Here is a 13278-nt window from a genome sequence, read left to right as displayed (position 1 = left end):
GAAACAGATAACGAATCTAATGCAACAGGTTAGACAACAATTGCAACAGATGTATATATCTGTTTGATAATTTTCAGCAGATGTATCATCTGTTGAAACAAATATGTGCTTGTTTGTTTTTTTGGAACAGATGATGTACATTCACCTTCTTCAGCTCATGCTGCTCTTTTGTGGCCCTTGCATACTGAACATCGGTGCAAGAAAAAGACAGAGACATCACAATCTTGCTTTTTTTTTTTATGATTGATGATGTCTTGAAAGTGTCTTTCCTTCTCCTCTTAGCCACCTTGATCTCTAGTAGAGTGTCTGAATATGAAATCCTCTTTGATGGAATGACACCCCTCTTAGATGTCATTTTCTTTACAGAAGCAATTAGTACATTCATAGCATTAATCACTCCATCGTGTTTTGCTTTGCATTCTTGACATTTGCATGAAGAACATTCGCTAGATGTGGCAAAATCTGGAGAAAAATCTATACAACCATTATGATCATAATCATAATGGCTCGTTATTTCAAAAACTATAAGAGGAATATCGTTAGCCCCACCCTCCAAAATTATTTTTCTTGTGATGGCTGCTGCTCCAAACAATTCTATTTTTATTCCATCAACAACCTTAGGGTCCGATAAAATTTGCACAGACCGTAACGTAAGAAAAAATGGCATCTTTAACTCTCGGTTGGTCGGAACAAGCCACGAATGGACAATCTAAAATAAATAGGTACATATATTAAGAATGATGATGAAATTATTTAATCATTAATTAAAATAAAAATTTGATTAGAATTGGACTTACTGCTTCCTTGGGGAGATTGAAAATATCAAGAATTTTGTATTTTTATCAGTTTTGGCTGACAACCATCTCAGAATTCTTGGACAGGAAACTTCTTCCTGGTAGTTCACTTGTTGTCTCAAATAAGGAATGGTTTCAAATGCTCAAGCCTATAACATAACGCCAATAAATCAAAAGCATTATTGAATAAAAAATGATGAATCATATCATGATAAAAGAAATATTTACCATGAAGGCCCATGGAAAGTCATATAAGTTGATTGTTTTTTGCGTTAACGAAGTCAACAAATATTCGACAATTATTTTGAAGCTTTCATAACCCCAAGGACAGCTGTTAAATGCCTCAAGATCCTCGAAGAAATTTATTAAACCGATACTTATGTTGTTGTTAACATCTCTCGCCCAAAGAACATTATGTACAAACCAAACCAAGAACAATGATTGCTTGTGCTTCTTTGAAAGTCCTTTACCTTTTAACGCTTCTATCAGATTTTTGTTTTTAAAGCTTGGACCAATAATGGACACCAGGTCATCACGATCACTCGACTTGCTTTTTCCTTTTTTGAGTGTGCGGGGTGCTTTTTTTTGGGTCAGAGTAGGTATAAATTGAGAAGGAGGAGGATAACATTTAGTCCGGTAACTATGGCAAACTCCTTCCAACCAAAACAAACAGGCATGCCACAGTAATTTATCCACACCTCATCCATCTTATCTTTGTTTTCATACATAAACCTGCGCTTAAGAAGATCATATACCATTTTCATCTGGAAACGAGCATTGTTGTCCTCCGACAAATCAATATATTGCCCAAAGCAGCTTTCCCTGAAATAAGAATCCAATTTTTGTTCTCGAAGTATTTTTCTGAAGGCGTCGGAAGATTTTCCTATGACTGACTTAACCATGAGATCACCTGTTAAAACTGTGGTACCATCGCACTGCATTCTCACAGGATAACGATTAATACTGAAGGTTTTGACCAACTCTTTGTTGGAAGGGCTATTCGCATTTGGATCATCTCTTTTGAAAGATTCCTCCTCCCCATGTTCATTATCTTATGCTCCTGATTGAGATAACGCTTGTAAAGCAAGCTCATAGAGTGGTGGATGTAGCTGAGCTGCTGCAATTGTTCCTTTACTTGGACTTGATTCGATTTCTTTTCTTTTGGGAGCCATGTTATCTTAAATTAATAGGAACATAACATAGATTATAATTGATTAATGCATAACATTAATATAATAGTTCTAATAGACAACTAATCTGTTACACCAGGTATGTTATCTGTTGCAACATATAACTGACCTATTGCAACGGATGAGTAATTCGTAAGAACCATAAAAACAACACTAATCTGTTGCACATGGTATTTTATCTGATGCAATATATAACTGAACCGTTGCAATGGATGAGTAATCCATTGGAAACCATAAACACAGATCACTAATCTGTTGCACCAGGTATTTTATCTGTTGCAACATATAACTGACCTGTTGCAACGGATGAGTAAATCGTTGAAAATATTAAAAACGGATCACTAATCTATTGCACCAGGTATGTTATCTATTGTAATATATAACCGACCTGTTGCAACGGATGAGTAAATCGTTGGGAAGAATAAAAACAGTCCTAATCTGTTGCAAAATGAAGAGTAAATCATTGGAAAGAATAAAAATAGATCACTAATCAGTTATCTGTTGGATCAATATTGTTTAGATTTCTTCCAAACAGAAGAGTCTTCTATCGCAACAGATGAATGATCTATTATATTGTTCACTTGTTGCATCAGATTTTCATCTGTTGCATCAGATTTTCATCTGTTGCATCAGATTTTTATTTGTTGCATCAGATTTTCATCTGTTGCATCAGATTTTCATCTGTTGCATCATATGTTTCATCTGTTGCAATACCATTTTTACTAAGACAAACAATAAATCAACCCACCAACACCAACACATCACACACACACAGAGAACATCAACTGTGACAAAAAATAACCAACAAATTTGAATCAACAGTACGACAATAAGAAGAATAAATACTAAAAATTAGGGTTTTATTCAGTACATATTTCAATACTAGAAGAGTAGTTGACTCAAGTTCCTCTGCTTCTTCATAATTTTTTACCAGTGAAAAAGGAAATGGGACGACAAAGAACTCGAAGTTGTTGTCGCCGGAGAAGTTTTCACGTCGATTGACGGTTGAAATTCGAAAAGAAACTCACCCGACTATTTGTCACCGGAGGTTGAAGGGAGAAATTTTGCAGAACTATTGGCTGGGAGAGAGTTGAGAGAAGCTGGAGAGAGAGAGTGGTTGATTTGGATTGAAGAGGGGTGTGGGTTGGGTTGATTTGTATTTTTGAAAAGATTATAAAGTTTTGAAAATATTAATCAAGTCCACAATTAACTTAATCAAGTTTCGTAATGATGTCCGGCTCTTTAACTTGGTCAATGTCACCAATCCTTCATTCAAGACTTAAAAGACACCTTTCCTTCAATTTTCTTTGGTATCTTTGTCTTAATTAATTGAGACCATTTCATAGAATATAAAACATAATATAGATCTAAAAATATGAGATATTAATAAATTGAAATGATAGGATGATAATGTTGCTTGCCGGGCTTTAGGAAAAATCGAACCGACCGATAAACCGAACCGATAAAAATATTATTGGATTATTGGTATTGGGTTATCGGATTAATGGTTTTTTATTGATTTTATAAAAGATTTTAATGGGTAAACGGTTCGGTATCGATTTTAGCTTATTGGGTTATCGGTTAAATCGATAACCTAATAAGGATACACTAAGTTATTGTTTTATCCCTATTTATATTATATATTTAAATCTCTCTCTCTCCCCTTATCTATCTATCTATCTATATATATAGAGAGAGAGATATGTGTATGTATATAGATTATATGCGCTACTAATTCATAATTCAGTGATTCACAAAGTGTTAACCTATTCAGGGCAACAAAGGCATAATATAAAGTTCGTCTATTATCGTAATAAAAAGCTTGAAGCATTTATAGCTTCCAACAATTAGGATTCAATTTTTTTCCTAACTAACATTCAGTTCAAGTTTAAAGATTCTTGTAAACTAAAACGCATTGCGTAGGTTTTGGCGGCAATTAAGATTTCATTTTTTTTATGTTAGTTGTTAGTATTTTTATTTTATAAGTATCTTCTTATTGGTTAAATCGAAAATCGAACCGTTAAGGACCAAAAAACGATAAACCGAAACCGATATGAAAATATCTTATTGGTTGGTTATTGGTTTTACATATTTAAAAATCGAAAATCGATAAACCGAACCAATAACATGTAAAACCGAACCGAACCTTTAGATGCACCCCTAGGGCTTTTAGATAAATTTATTTATTTAGGATCCTTTTACATTATTTGTTTGGGAGGAATTTATTTTGATTCCCTTATGTTGAGAAATAGATACATTGACTAGGAAACAAATAGGTAGAAAATGATATTGGGTGGTTATAGTGTGAATAAGATGCAGAAAACATAATCTTTCATAGCGCATAAGATCAACAAATAATTAACTAAGAAATTAAAGTATTAAATATTACATTTTATAATAAAATACGTCACTATTGGACGTAATAGGCATAATAATGTTTAAAGATTGGAGAATAGAGAATGCCTTGGCCTTGAGGCTAATTATTCTTTTCAATAGTAAAATAAAACAAAGTAAATATTACTCAAATATTGATAACTTCAAATAATGAGTTAATTATGAGCTTTATAAAAAAATAACAAAAAATACATTTCATGAGTGAGAAATTGTATTTAAAGGTGTCCAGTGAAAAAAATATAAATATATCAAGTTTATAAGATAATGATAAAATTGTATGATAATGTAATAATATTATGTAAAAAATAATGTAAATGGAAAACAAGAAACGAGTAATAAATAAAAATGATGATTGTGAACAACTACCAAATAAGTAAAAAAAAAAAAAGAAATAAAGAAGTTTTAAGAAACATTTAATTATAATATTTTTTCGTTAAGTAATTATAGCATATTATTAAACTATTTTATCATATTATTAAACTATAATTAGATTCAATTCAAATTATTTATAGCACAAATTATATAATTATGACATTTGAATTTCATTAAAAAGATACTACAATAATTACTGTATGTAACTTTTTGATTTGATTATATAAAAAAATTATTGTTGGATAGTTGCAATGAGATAAGACAATATTTATGATATTGATAAAATGTATGATTTAACAGGCTTAAAAAAATTAATTAATACTTTAATATAATAATTTATATGTGTTAATAATTTTCGTGCAATGTACAGGTATTATACTAGTTTGATAATAAATTTTGAAGATGAAACTTAAAAATTTTAATTTTTAAAAATTAAAATTCTGATTGGATATGCATTGTATAGAAATTAAAATCTCTTCTTAAAATAGTTAAAATTTGAAAATATTTGAAAATTAAATTTTAAAATTTAAGACGATTCACAAATATTTAAAGATAAATTTTAAAAATCCAATTCAAAATATACTTTCAACATAATAATATTTTTCTCTCCTATCTACTACTTGTATGACCAATCAAATCACAGTTCCTAAAAACATCATTAATGCTTTGCCATAATCAATCTCCAATTTCATCTATAAAAGCATAGCCACACAAAGTGGAATTCACCAAATCAATAAGCTTATAGAGAGAGATAAAGAGTGTTGAAACATGGCAAGTGAGAAGGGAAAGATTCAAGTGGCAAGTGATAAGTATAGGCAGGTCCTGCATGAAGATGAGGCTGCTGCTGCAGGAACCATTGAGTGGAGACATGGTGGCCCTCCAATTTATGACAGTGTTAATAAGCTTTTTGAACAAGGAAGGACTAAGGTTTGTGTTATTTTCTTCGTTCTATTTTAATTGTAGTTTTAAATTTTTTTCATATCTAGCGATAAAATTGATAAATATTTTTTTTTAGAATTGGTAATATTAAAAGAAATATTCTTTTTATAGTTAAATCTCGAGGATATAAGAGTAGAAGATTAATATCTGTGAGTGGGCTCTAGTCAGTAACTAGGAGAGCTTTGGGGTGGGGTATGTGGGTGGGGGTGTCTTTGATTTGTTAGTATAGGATATTACTGTGTGGGTGCCTCGTTTTTATTATGCCAACTTACTTTATGCTTTATTATGAATTTACTTATTATTCTTTATTCTGAGCCGGGGTCTATTGAAAATCGCCTTGCTACCTCTCTGAAGATAATGGTATGAATTGCGTACATTTTATTCTCCCCAAATCCCACTATGTGGGAATACATTGAATTTATTGTTGTTATTGATGCTTAAATAATATTTAAAATGAAACGAGAGGGAGTAATATTTATCATTTTCGTTGACAATACAATTCTTTTCTGTTTATTTCAATAACATTTTATGGAATCTATATATAAAGTACTATTATTTCTTCTTGTATCAATAAAATGAAGAAATATATTTTAAATTATTATTTAAATTTTAAAAAGTAAAAATTATCAGAAATACATAAATTGTGATTGAGAGAATAATGGTAATATTTACCATCTTTCTTGTTAATACAATTCGAAAACATAAAAAAATTATTAAAGTTGTCTCGAATTTGCAAAAAGACGCTTAATATTTGCAGGTGATTTGTTACACTATAAAATTTATTTAAATTTTTATAAATAAATCATTTTGAATGTTTGCGTCTATGTGTGTGGTCACGCTTATGACGTACGTGAATGAAGAAAATTGGCTGCAACTATCACTTAAAAACTGTCATGTGTAGTTAAATTTGATAATTATTTCAAAAACCCTTTATCTCCTTTTTAAAAATTAAATTTTCTTCTAAACCTTTATTATTATAGCCATTGGAGCTTGACTTCAAAAAAAGCCACTCTCTTCTCAACTAAATCAGCCTTAAAAGATAAAAAAAATTCATTTATGTTCTAATATTTTCTTGCTTTTCAATCATTGAAGCTTTAATTTCGTCTTAATTTGATTAAAATTTTTGAAATCAAGTTCTATTTTCTAATTAAATTTTGAGGAAAAAAATTCAAGTAATGTCAAATTCGTAATTTACCTACACTACGATCGATCTCTCCTCTTAAAGTATATTTTAATCAAAATAATTATTTTTGGAGAGAGTTACTAGTGTTAGGTGTTGTCGCTGGAAAACTAATGTCATTACTGATTTGGGGTCCATTCATCGGTAAAATTTTTAGACAAGATAAAGATGGAGGAAGTTGGAGATGGTGCGGTGTCCGAAGTTTAGGTGGCGGGAGTCGGTGGTTATTATTTGAATGTTAATGGCAGTGAAGGATGTTAATGGCGATGGAAGTTTGAGGGAAAAAAATGGAATAAAAGTTAAAAAAATGAAATTAATTAATTAAAAAAAGAAGGTGACCTGCACGCGCTTAAACTTAGGCTAGGATTGAAGATAAAATCAATTAAAATGATTTATTTATAATAGTTTTTATAACTTCTGTGACGTAATAAATCACTCATAAAATTAAAATGTCTTTGTAAAAATCTCAAACAAATTCAATAGTTACTTTATTTCTTTTCTTTTCTTTATTTCAACTTTTTATTGAATAACAGTAATCCGTAGGTTTATGATTTTGAAATAGGTATGGGCAGAAGGATCTCTGGAGGAAACAGTGCAAAATGCTATAAAGTCATGGGAAATGGAGCTTTCTCACAAGACGCGCGTCAAGGACTTTAGGACCATTAACCCTGAAAAATTCAAGCTCTTTATTAATGGTAAGGCTAATTACCAAAAACAACCTCGATCACTAAGATCGATTTTTGTTAACTTGATGGAATTATATAGTAATATTCAGATTTCAGTCTGTTAAGTATATTTATTTTTAAAATTTATATTTATGTTAACTCATTCATTAAATTAGTCTAAATTAGTTGATCAAATCGTATAGAGTATTAAAATTATCAAAACATCTCCTTAAAAGGTTTGCATATCTATTTTTAATCGGTAGAAGATAGGACTTAAAACTTATAAATTCTACCTAAATTTAATTATATCACATTGCATCCAAGAAGTCCAAACAATGTAAAATGGACCAGTTCTTTAAACTAGAAATGTTTTTCAAAGGTAAAATTTTAAAATCTGTTCCAAATTTATGGTTTAGAAGATATGTAAAGATAATTTTTCAAAATCTATGGTCAAATACTAGCATAATTTAATAAATTTCAAGTAGAGAATGACAAAAAAATTAGTCCCCAAAAAATGGATTTTCTTGCATAGATTTGATTTATTTGAACAAGTGGCAATTTTTATTTTCTTGAATTAGTGTAGGTTTTATTTGCAAGTTTATCGTGCTCTAATTTATCTGTAGCTCATTAAAGTAGATTAAAATTACTGTGAAATTTACGAAGCTCAGTTACACTTTTCTTTTTCTTCCACGAGGATTAGCCAATATTTCTTGTACCATAAATAAGATAAAATCTCAAGAATCCTTAGTTTTTGAATATTTTAGCATACACATAATATAACATACACCAAGTAGTGCATCTAGATTGGAAGCCTCTAAGTCTAATTATTATATTTTTTAAATATATTTGACTTATTCTGAGTATATTTTAACGAAATGATATTACATTTATATAATAAAAGTTTTGAGGACTTTACTTGCTTGCTTAGTGTCAAGAAATAATATAATAAAGTAAAAGAGACTATATTTATATATGATTAATAACCAAATTAACAATGGAACCAAAAGTCGATCCAAAACCCAACCCAAATTGAACCGTAAAGCATGAACATCTCTAAATGATGCAACCGTACGTCTTGATAATTTTTTGAAGTATTAAATTAAAAAAAAAAAAATCTATATTTTACAAGCCACAAAACATTATTTTTCACTAACACAAGTCAAGACACCTTTATTGCATGTAAACATGTTGTAGGGAATATTAATTTAGTTATTTTATATATTCTGGGGAATGAACAGGAAGAGAGGGACTATCAGCAGAAGAGACGCTAAAAGTGGGAAGCTACAATGCGCTATTGAAGAGTTCAGTACCAGATGAATTCAAATACTACAAAGCAGATGAAGAGAGTTTCGAATCGTCTCACGATGCTTTTCGATCAGCTTTTCCGAGAGGATTTGCCTGGGAAGTGATCAATGTGTATACAGGGCCACCAGTTGTGACATACAAATTCAGGCATTGGGGTTTCTTTGAAGGTCCATTTAAACTACATTCACCTACTGGTGAGATGGTCCAGTTCTATGGTGTTGGCATAATGAAGGTTCCCCTTTTCTCTCTCTCTCTCTTCCTTAATTTTATTTGTCACAATAAATTTTACATGACTCAAAAAAATAAAAATAAAATGTATATTTTGATACATACTTATATTAACTATTAATGAACTTTGAAAAAAATAGTAGTTAATGTTGACAGTAGAATCAGAAAAATACTTAATTTTAGACCTAAAAAATAAATCATATAAAGGTTAACTTTTGAAGTCAAGAACATCATGTGAAAAAGAGTGTTTGATACGAAGGATAATATTTTCACAAAATTCTTTTCAATTTTTTCATGTTTCATGTTTGATCGATTAAGATATTTAAATTTTTTTTTTTCTAAAAAAAGGTTCTTTAAAAAAATAAAAAAAGACTTTCCTAAATAAAAGTTAGCATCCCACATCGATTTTCTCCTCCAGCAACCTTCAACACATCCCACACTACTTCCGTAATTCCGTTTAAAAACGAATGATCTATTTTTTTTAATTCGCTTTAAATAAAATGATATTTTTTCATTTTTTGCAATACTTTAATTTCAATTTTCCACATAACATGTTTAGGGCCACAAGATTAAAGGACATTTTGATACATTTGACACAACTTTAATTTTAGACCATAAGATTCAAAAGTCTTTTTTATTTTCTTAAACTTTGTGTCAAGTTAAAGTAAATCTTTTTTTTTAAACGGAGGGAGTATAATATACAAATAATATTGGAATAATAATATTTTCTTGTCTACCATAAAAAAAAGGGAGGAGAATATATTATATTCATAATTAATGAATGTATTATACGTTAATTAAACATAATTTATGAATATATAATTTATATATATTTATGAATATATTATACGTTATTCATAATATATATTTATGTTCATACTATATTATACTGTTCGTAATATATATTATACGTTCAAAAAATAATTATTATACAATTTATCATTTTACGTTAATTATTGTTATATATATATATATATATATAATTTATATATATTTATGAATATATTATACGTTATTCATAATATATATTTATGCTCATAATATATTATACTGTTCATAATATATATTATACATTTAAAACATAATTATTATACAGTTTACATTAATTATTATTATATATATAATTTATATATATATATATATGTGTGTGTGAGAGAGAGAAATAAAAATCATGAAGTTTGAAGTATAAATTATGATGGATTGTTATCCCACCAATTGAGTGAATAACTTATCTCGGGATTATTTATTAATTTCAGGATAAATTATTTCAAATATTATCAACTAAATTTACAACAAAAAATTTTATCTCAAAATAATTATTTTATTTCAAAATTATGTGCTTCAACAGCTCAAACCAAACGACCCCAAAGAGTATTAAGTGGCATTTCCTTGGTCAGCCATGATGTTTACTGTACAGTAGATGATGGGATCTCAGAAACATATGGACTTGTTAAGATAGTGACTATGCTTTGAGTGTGTAGCGAAAAGTACAGCATTAACCTAATCCACTTGATATATAGGAGTAATTAACTTTTTCCAACATATCTGGGTGATCTTAAACTATGACACCATTCATGCTCTAAATTGAACACGTATCCTATCTTGGGTTCAATCAATTTGCTTTTCCAACTCCAACCCCCTTCCCAAGGCACATTGTCTTCCCTATCTCTTACTCCCTCCGTTTCAAAATTAATTAAATTATTCAAATATGATACATTTTAAGAAAAAAAAAAAACTAAAGATCTAAATTAGTTACTATGTATTTTTATTTTTGTTCTTTTTAAACTTTGAAATATTAGTAATGATCATTGAAACTCAATTTTAATAAAATTAAAAAAAAAGAAATTAATATTTATCTTGAATAAAAAATAATTCAATTGAATACTAACAAATACTCCAACAATTTAATTATTTTAAAACGGAGAAAATATTTGTTACTTCCTTTCTTGATCTCATTTATGTGTCATCATTTCTTTTTTTATTCGTCTCAAAAAGACACCTTTTCTTATTTAATAATTATTTAAATATGAATAGTATATTTTTTAATAAAGTTTAATTTAATAAAAATTATTAAATCTTTTCTTATTTTTTAAACTTTATATCGGATCAAATTATGATAACAAGCACTTCTTGCCTCATGTGTTTTACTCCCTTTCATAATTTGTTTTAAAAATAAGTATTATTTATATTTGGTATTTCTTTCATTTTAGTTTCCATGGTTTATCTTGATTTGTATTCTCTTTAGAAAAATATTCATTAGGATGTGTTACTAACTTAATTTTATTAATAATATTCTAAAATTTTAAATTTAATTATTAATATTTTATGCAGTTATTTAATGATAATAATAATAATAATAATAATATTTAAAAAAAAAATCTTTTGATTTGTTAAATATAAGTAAAAATACTATTAATATATTTGTTGTGAGTGAGCTAAGTGAAATGAAACAGATAAAGACCAAATAACTCCATAAAGTATTACTTTCTCTTCATTTTATTTGACCCTATTGATATAATACATCACATAAGCAAACTGAATGACACGGGATTTCTCCAATATTAAGAAGAAGAAAGGTTGCTAACATCTGCTAGTATTAAAGTTATGAGTTTAACTAGTTGTTAATATTTCGATATTGGCAGGTTGATGAATCTCTAAGAGCAGAGGATGTAGAGATATACTATGATCCAGCTGAACTTTTTGCTGGACTACTTAAGGGACCAACAATTTCTGAATCTAACATTGAACAACAGGGCCATGCTGATAATACCACCACTCAATCCTGCCCATACCACTACTAGTTATGTTGTCCTAATCGTCCTGTCTTAATGAGTTTATGCAACTTTTTTTTATATGTCTCTGCTTATTCGAATTCATCAATTTTTCCTTTTATTCCAGCTGAAATTCTTAATTTATAATAGTTGCATTTGACTGTTCATTGAAAGGACTTCATGGACAAACATGCTGAAAATAGTGCTATCTCCAAAGAATTGCCATATTCCTCCGGGAGTACCTAGTTACATCCGCTCTCCACTACTCTTCTTCTGATTCACCCAACTAACGATTTGGATTTTACCTCATACACGATGTGGTGGTGTACTTAATCCCCAACAGAAGCAAACAGAATATATTACATAAATTTAATTCCCAACAAAAACAAACAGAATACGTTACATAGATCTTGCATCTAATTTTAATTTTTATTATATTAAGTGAATGATATCTCTCTAATGTAGGATTTGTCTTAGATTTCCTAATTTACTTGAATTCTGTCATAATTGTATTTTAATTCGGAAAGGTTTTTATAGTGGAAAAGGTACTCTTTCATAGTTGGTTAATTTTTTCTTGAGAAAATTAAGTTTTTAAATTAAAAATGATGACAACTTTAACCAGCTAAGGTCAAAGCTTCATTTAAATTCTGATTAAGTTAATTGGAGTGTAAAGTGTAATTTTTAAAAACTTTTTGATTTTTTAAAAAGTTCTTTAACTCTAAATTTCAAATTTTAGAATTTCCCCTCTTTGTTATCTTTCAATCTTTTTTTTCTCTCTCCAAATTTCTTTATCCCCATCATTTTCTTCTTATTTTTTCTCTCTCTCTAAATTTTTCTCGTCTTCCATTTTCTTTTCTTTTTTCCTTTCTCTTCTCATTTTTGTTCTTCTTCCTTTTTAAATTTTCATGGACTATTTTAACAAAAAAATGAGAAGTTTGAAAAGAAAATTTTTGATTTCTTTTAAAAATGAATGAAGAAATAATTTAGCAAATTAAATAACTACGAGAGTTACTACAGCAACTACCATAGTTGCTACAACAGTTACGATAATTGCTGCAACAACTACTATTAGTTGTTGTGTTACAATAACTATCGAAGTTGCTGCAGCAACTATCACTATTGCTGCAACAACTTCGACTATTGCTGCAACAACTATCACTGTTACTACAACAACTTCGATACTTACATAATTTCTGCAAAAAGATGTGGTTGGAGGAGAAACCCCACGAAAAAGTGATATTTATGGCAAAAGGGAGGTGGTGGTGCTAGTGGTGATACTGAATGAGAAGATGACATTTGTTGCGGTGTTGATAGCGACGGTGGTGGAGGAGAGAGGGAAAATAGGCGATAGTTATGTAGAGGGAGGAAATAATAGTGAATCTAAAAGAGGTGACAATGGTAGTGATAGTGATAGTGGAGGAAAAAGAGGTAGCGGCGGCA

At 29.1% G+C, this 13278-nt stretch overlaps 1 protein-coding gene across 1 annotated transcript; it reads left to right on the top strand.

Annotated features, from left to right (window-relative positions):
- The first annotated feature begins 5410 nt into the window (after positions 1 to 5410).
- LOC107861280 (pathogen-related protein) lies at positions 5411 to 12046 on the top strand. The gene is made up of 4 exons (XM_016706624.2): positions 5411 to 5677; positions 7432 to 7564; positions 8773 to 9071; positions 11710 to 12046. Exons 1-4 carry the CDS (start codon positions 5519 to 5521, stop codon positions 11866 to 11868), a joined length of 750 nt encoding a protein of 249 aa, XP_016562110.2. The 5' UTR covers positions 5411 to 5518; the 3' UTR covers positions 11869 to 12046.
- The last annotated feature ends 1232 nt before the right edge of the window (positions 12047 to 13278 follow it).

This window comes from Capsicum annuum, chromosome 2 (assembly GCF_002878395.1).
Source record: "Capsicum annuum cultivar UCD-10X-F1 chromosome 2, UCD10Xv1.1, whole genome shotgun sequence".
NCBI lineage: Eukaryota > Viridiplantae > Streptophyta > Magnoliopsida > Solanales > Solanaceae > Capsicum > Capsicum annuum.
The sequence above is the reverse complement of the archived record's forward strand: the minus strand, read 5'-3'. Positions and strand labels throughout refer to the sequence as shown.